The sequence below is a fragment of the Sinocyclocheilus rhinocerous genome, unplaced genomic scaffold, assembly GCF_001515625.1.
Source record: "Sinocyclocheilus rhinocerous isolate Xijiao unplaced genomic scaffold, SAMN03320098_v1.1 scaffold115, whole genome shotgun sequence".
Lineage (NCBI taxonomy): Eukaryota > Metazoa > Chordata > Actinopteri > Cypriniformes > Cyprinidae > Sinocyclocheilus > Sinocyclocheilus rhinocerous.
In genome coordinates, this window is record NW_015650001.1 from 522,553 (window position 1) to 529,607 (window position 7,055).

Consider the following 7,055-nt stretch of genomic DNA (forward strand, 5'->3'; position numbering starts at 1 on the left):
TTATTATTATTATTATTATTAGGGCTTCATGTTAATGTTAATTTAATGTTTATGCTAAAAAAAAGTGCATATAGCTGCTAATTGTATTTGTTGTTTGTTGATTTTCAAATATAAAACTTATTGAAATGTTTTCAGTGTGTCTATCAGTTCTTTTTGAACATTTTCATCTAATTAAAAAAAAACCGTGATAGTATTGATAATCGTGATAACTTTGGTCACTATAATCGTGATATGAAATTTTCATACCGTTACATCCCTAGATCAGCATCAAGTTTAGGTGACACTGTCCTCTCCCCTGCCTCTATCTTCTACTGTAGTTCCTCTACAGATTATCTAAACGAAGTAGAAATATGACCCTGGAGTGTGTGCAGCCCCATCAACCACTGCGTTTGTGAGAGAGACACTCCTGAATCTCTCTCCGAGATAATAAGGCAGGGGAATTGACGGGAAGTTGTGGGGTGAAGCTTTTGCTCTCTCTCTGGCTCTGCCCGGAGCCTGTGGATTGGAGATAATGGCAGTAGATTTGAGCGTGACTAACCTCGCTCTACAGCGTCTGCCTCTTTCACCACAGAAAGAGATCGTTTAATGCCCCTACTTCGGATTTAAAAGCATTGCACTTTGGAAATGCTTCATGTGGGTGTGTCCTGCAGTAGAGTCCTCAATGGCAGCAATCGCACTGCGTTTCTTTGTATGTCTCCTCTGGGCGCAGCAGTTGCAACAGTTGGATCTTCTCAGCTGCTGTGACAGCTTGCATTTCCCCAGAGGGAGCGCTGGTAGTGTGGAATGAGGAAGAGTCTGTAATCTGAACGTTCCCACACAACTCTATAAAGAAAATAGAGGGGAAAGTAGGCCTAGTTCTTCATTGGTGTGCTCGCCTGATTTCTGACTTGATTCTTTCTCGTTGTTTCTGAAGCAGAAATTATGATGCTGTGACTTTACTCACATACACACACACACGCGCGCACACACACACACACAGAGCGAGAGAAATATAAAGTGAGAGAGAGTCAGTGGATATTGATTTGGGTCTAAGCTGTTGTTCTGTCATGGTGGGCTCAGGAAGTATTAGATAACATGAGCCCAGTCAATGTGGTTTTAACAACAGTGGAAATTAGAACAGGCCTTACCTCGAACAGCCAATGAGAATGATTGCCACAGGCTCTGAACACACAACAAACATGATGAAAAACGGAAGTGGCCAATACTGCGGGGACCACAGTTTTGAGTTTGTGTTGTTTTGTGGTAGGGAACTTAAATTTATATATAATGCAGATTCACTTTTGCATTATTCCCAACATAACAATGCTGAATGTGTATATATAAACAGTTAATACTTGAATTTGCTTTGGAAGTTAAAGGGATAGTTTGCCCAAAAATGCCAATTCAGTCATTTACTCACTTTTACTAATACTAGCACTTACCTATTATATTCTGTTCTATTCCATTCTATTATTTAATAATAATAAAAAAAATTAAAAAACCTAGCTACGTGTACTGTGCTAGACTAACTGAGACTTGTCATGGCACTTGTATACTGTTGTTCTCTCGTTGGTCTGATTGCTTCTATTGTTCTCATTTTTAAGTCGCTTTGGATAAAAGCGTCTGCTAAAGGATTAAGTGTAAATGTAAGTTGTTCCAAACCTCTGCATTTCTTTTTTCTGTTGAGCATTAAAGAAGATATTTTGAAAAATGTTGGTAACTTAACAGTTGACTGTAGCCATCAATATCCATAGTATGGAGAAAAAAAAATGTTATCATCTTGGCAGAATAGATTTGCTACGCTGCTGAATTGCTGTTGATTGTTTCTTTTGCTGCAAAGCAAGTACAGGAACTAGGGCTAGCTACTGCCAGTACATACACCGATACGGTACTGTAGGTATTTAAGACATACTGCTGCTGCACAAGTAGCATATATAATAACCCCTAGCAGATTTAGAAAGGTGGAGCTGGGGAGGGTGGGGTGTTTCAGAGGAACTCTGAAAGCGCTCTGCGAAATGCTAACCAGCCATTTAAATGTAAAGCAGCAAGCTCATTGGCTGCGTATGCAACATGAACCAATCAGCTTGTGCAGAGTAGTTTAACGCCGTGAATATCATCAGTTTGCATTAACGACCCATCAGCCTGCACCATCTAGAGTTTCATGACAGAGCATATATACTGTGGAAATCAATGGCTACTGTTTGGTTACCAATATTCTATAAAATATCTTCTTTGGTGCTCAACAAAAGAAAGAAACTTGTGCAGGTTTCGAGGGGTGAGTAATTGACAGAATTGCCATTTTTGGGTGAACTGTCCCTTTAAATTACATGTATATATGCCTACACAGAGTCCGTCTGTAGAATTCCGCTGATTTATACTTTAATCAGCCATTTAAAAAAAAAACAAAAAAAAAATGCTGGAATGCCTATTGCTGAAATTGTAAAAGAAATTTGGTCATATTTTTTTAATGTACTACAATACAGTATAATAAAAAGCACAACTGAGAATGAAAATCATTTTATTTCAGTGTGAAATGTTTTCAGGAGATTCACTTTGTGTACATACAGTCGTGACGTGTGGAAAAAGTAGTAGTTCTCAGCAGTCTTCCCAGGCATTTCTGCAGCTCATACGCAGCACAGCTGACGAAATGTCGTAAATTGTTGTCATAAATAAGGGTAGACCAGCAACTCTGGACTTTAATGTGTTGTAGGGGCTGTAAAAAGTTGACGTTGACTGCCATACAGCCATGCCTGTTTTTACATATCCTTCTTTGTTGACATTTTAACAGATTCTAATGGCAATATCTCATCAGATTTTTATTTATTTTATTTATTTATTTTTTCGTTTTTAGCACATTAGCATGTCTCTAAGTGCAATGTTGTTCTGTTGTGCACATAAATAATAACACGCACATTATTTCTGCCTTTTTCGTTTTCAGTTAAGGAGTTTCTTGCTAAAGCCAAAGAAGATTTCCTAAAGAAATGGGAGAACCCAGCACAGGTCAGTTAATCCCATTTTCTGCACTGCATACAATCACTTTGTCAACCAATGAGCTAATGAGAGTTGCATTGCTCCCCCTTCTGGACACAAGGTGAACTGACCTGCTGTTTGTTTTTCTCTTTAACTCCGGAGTGTCTGATTTTTCAGTAGTAGACAGCTTTTGTACTAGAGACCCTGAGGAAGTAATAAAAGTACAATTTGATGTATAATGAATGTGATTTATTTGCTGTATTTCATCACATTTCTGAAATCATACCTTAAACTGTAGATCTTGTTAGTGAACGTTCAGATAATAAGCGAAATAATCAGTCATGTAAGTTTGACTGTGCTCCAGATAAACCATACAGGAACAGTCAAATGTGTCTTTGAAAAAATTAAAACAACATTTATTTACCAACACTTTTCATCATCTGTTCCTCTATATACTTTATTCTGTTCCTCAGAATACTGCATCTCTGGACCATTTTGAGAGGTTGAAGACTCTAGGCACTGGCTCGTTTGGACGAGTCATGCTAGTCAAGCACAAAGAGTCAGGCCAGCATTTTGCCATGAAGATCCTCGACAAACAGAAGGTAAGCCACTCTCAGAGGAATCGGCGCTGAAAGGTGCGTGTCTGTGTGTTGGAGCTCATTTTCTCGTGTCTTTCAGGTGGTGAAACTGAAACAGATAGAACACACACTGAATGAGAAACGCATCCTGCAGGCCGTCAGCTTCCCGTTCCTTGTGCGATTGGAGCACTCGTTCAAGGTACCAGCTCTGTGTGTGTGTGTGTATATGTATACTTGCATGATTTGGACAAGGATGATACAGCAAAAAATATGTATATCTTAGTCTTTCAGCCTTTAGATGAGTTTCGGGTCATTAAGATGTTTTTTAAAGATATTAATATTTTTATTCAGCAAGCACACGTTAAATTGATCAAAAGCGACAGTAAAGACATAATGCAATTTATTGAACTTTCCATTCATCAGAGAATCCTGAGAATAAATGTATCAGGTTTCCACAAAAATATGAAGCCGTTTTCAACATTTATAATAATAATAAAGGTTTCTTGCGCAGCAAAGCAGCATATTAGAATGATTTCTGAAGGATCATGTGACACTGAAGACTGGAGTAATGATGCTGAAAATTCAGCTTCGACCACAGGAATAAATTACATTTTAAAATATATTTAAATAGAAAACAGTTATTTTAATCATAATAAAGTTTCATTTCGGGTCATTAAGATGTTTTTTAAAGATATTAATATTTTTATTCAGCAAGCACACGTTAAATTGATCAAAAGCGACAGTAAAGACATAATGCAATTTTATTGAACTTTCCATTCATCAGAGAATCCTGAGAATAAATGTATCGGGTTTCCACAAAAATATGAAGCTGTTTTCAACATTTATAATAATAAAGGTTTCTTGCGCAGCAAAGCAGCATATTAGAATGATTTCTGAAGGATCATGTGACACTGAAGACTGGAGTAATGATGCTGAAAATTCAGCTTCGACCACAGGAATAAATTACATTTTAAAATATATTTAAATAGAAAACAGTTATTTTAATCATAATAAAGTTTCACAATATTACTATTTTACTATGTTTTTGATTAAGCCTTCATGAATATCTCAATGGTTTTGTGCTCTTTTCTTTTATGTGTTCTGTTCTTAGGACAATACTAACCTGTATATGGTAATGGAGTATGTTCCTGGAGGAGAGATGTTCTCTCACTTACGTAGAATTGGCCGGTTTAGGTGAGTTTTTTTTTTTTCTTCTCTATTTATATTGCACTAGCTGCATGAGCTTACTCCAACCAGGCGTATTATACTTGTGGAAATTTGTGTTTCTTTAGTGTTTTTACATTTAGATGATTTTAAGTCACTCTTAGACTTTATTTTCATTTATAGCTATTTATTGTTGTTTTCGACTATTTTTAGTGTCGTACTACAAATTGTGCCACATCATCTATATGATGACACACAATTTCGAAACGGCCTCATACTCAAAATAATACTAGATTAGAGACTTATTAGTCAAATCTAGAGCAGCGCTGCATTCTTGCTGACAGTGATTTCAGTCATTTTTGCAATAAATATTAAGTAACTACTACTGGCTACATTGACTAACTTCCTTGAGCTGCAGTGTCAAATTTAGACGGGGAACATTGAGGCCAAATTGTCACTTGCCAAACATTTCAAATGTATTCATAGTTTCATAGTTTAAAGGCACTTTATAGCCTCTAACTCTACAAGATTCAAAACATTCATTGTTGTCTGTGCAGAGACTGCAGCACTGACTGATGCTTTGAATAAGTGATATTGGATGTTACACCAGACTGGGAATCAAGCTGAATTTCCTGATTCACAAGTTATTCATTTATTTCTACTTTTGCTTCAGATATTTCAGTTACCATTTGAACTGGCCTGTTTAAATTACTATCATTTATATAATCACCTAAAACATAGCATAACAGTCATTGGTTATTTTGCATATTGTCCTTTTTTATCAGTTTTATTATTATCATTTTCACATCCACTGATAAAAGGATTTTCAGAATTAAAAAAACCATGCAGATTCATAAGAATTGCTGTGCACATTGTTTATTTTCAATTCAGTTAATGATGTTATTTTAGGGTAGTTGACGTGACGTCAAACAGTGGCAGCAGTGTCCTGATACGTGACATGCTGTAGGCCTGCTTCATCTAAAACTATTCAATCGTCTCATTCTTGTATAATGACTGTGCACGCAGGTCCTGTGACCTCTGTACATTTACGTTGTGTCTGTCTGTCTCTGTCCGGTGCAGTGAGCCTCATGCCCGATTCTACGCCGCCCAGATAGTTCTGACCTTTGAGTACCTTCACTCACTTGATCTAATCTACCGAGATCTGAAGCCTGAAAACCTGCTCATAGACCAGCAGGGCTACATACAGGTAAACACGCAGGGTTTGAAACCAGATGACTTCATGAAATGCCATGATAGCAGCTCCAAGAATGTCACATGACTGCAAAGAGTATACCTGCCTTGTGTTTGAGTGTCTCTTTAAGACCATCCAGGCTCATTCACAGGTTTTCACAAATGAATACATGCAATATTCATTCTTGCTGTTTTCTCAGGTAACAGATTTTGGATTTGCTAAACGTGTAAAGGGCAGGACCTGGACACTGTGTGGCACACCCGAGTACCTGGCGCCAGAAATCATCCTCAGTAAAGTGAGTACCGAAGCTGCATTACTTGTTTTAACTGCACTTTAAGCCATTTCAGCATAACTCCTACTCTTTCTGTCTCTCAGGGTTATAATAAAGCAGTGGACTGGTGGGCTCTGGGAGTGCTGATCTATGAAATGGCTGCCGGTTACCCTCCGTTCTTTGCCGACCAGCCCATCCAGATCTACGAGAAGATTGTTTCTGGGAAGGTGAGCGCTGCGAGAGATTATCACATTATTTGGTGCTGGATGTCATATAGTGCAGTGGCCACTCTGTACTGCGCACTAGAGATCTGCTACCCGACCCGAGCCCGAAGGGTCCTGAAATATTTTCGGGGTTCGGGTTAATGTTTAATGAATAGCTTCAGGTTCGGGTCGGGCTCGGGTTTATAGCTAAACTAAAACTATATGCAGTAGGCTACGCACCAGCCCATCCAGATCTACGAGAAGATTGTTTCTGGGAAGGTGAGCGCTGCGAGAGATTATCACATTATTTAGTGCTGGATGTCATATAGTGCAGTGGCCACTCTGTACTGCGCACTAGAGGTCTGCTACCCGACCCGAGCCCGACGGGTCCTGAAATATTTTCGGGGTTCGGGTTAATGTTTAATGATTAGCTTCAGGTTCGGGTCGGGCTAGGGTTCATATACTCACGCACACACATTAGGCTATTGCACACGACAACACAGCACGGAAACTTTTATTAGTAAAATAGCTTCGACGGGCTACTGACTCGCAACGTTATATTTTTTGAAGTATAAGCCTCATTGCTTGTCGAGAGAGACGTGCAGACGCAGGTTCACATACGCAACTTTCAGCCCTCTCTCTCCCCCCCCCCCCCCCCCCCCCCCCCACTTCCCAGCCCCCCGGCCGCGCGGCAGGCC

The 7,055-nt window shown here is 38.9% G+C and overlaps 1 protein-coding gene across 1 annotated transcript in view; it reads left to right on the forward strand.

The window, feature by feature from the left end:
- LOC107711144 (cAMP-dependent protein kinase catalytic subunit alpha-like) overlaps positions 1 to 6,519 on the forward strand; it is a 16,624-nt gene extending 10,105 nt beyond the window's left edge. Inside the window, exons 2-8 of the mRNA XM_016516084.1 lie at positions 2,918 to 2,979; positions 3,423 to 3,551; positions 3,628 to 3,726; positions 4,639 to 4,721; positions 5,772 to 5,898; positions 6,083 to 6,178; positions 6,259 to 6,519. Coding sequence (XP_016371570.1) covers positions 2,918 to 2,979; positions 3,423 to 3,551; positions 3,628 to 3,726; positions 4,639 to 4,721; positions 5,772 to 5,898; positions 6,083 to 6,178; positions 6,259 to 6,519 — 857 coding nt within the window. The remainder of the gene's footprint in view (positions 1 to 2,917; positions 2,980 to 3,422; positions 3,552 to 3,627; positions 3,727 to 4,638; positions 4,722 to 5,771; positions 5,899 to 6,082; positions 6,179 to 6,258) is intronic.
- Positions 6,520 to 7,055: the final 536 nt, after the last annotated feature.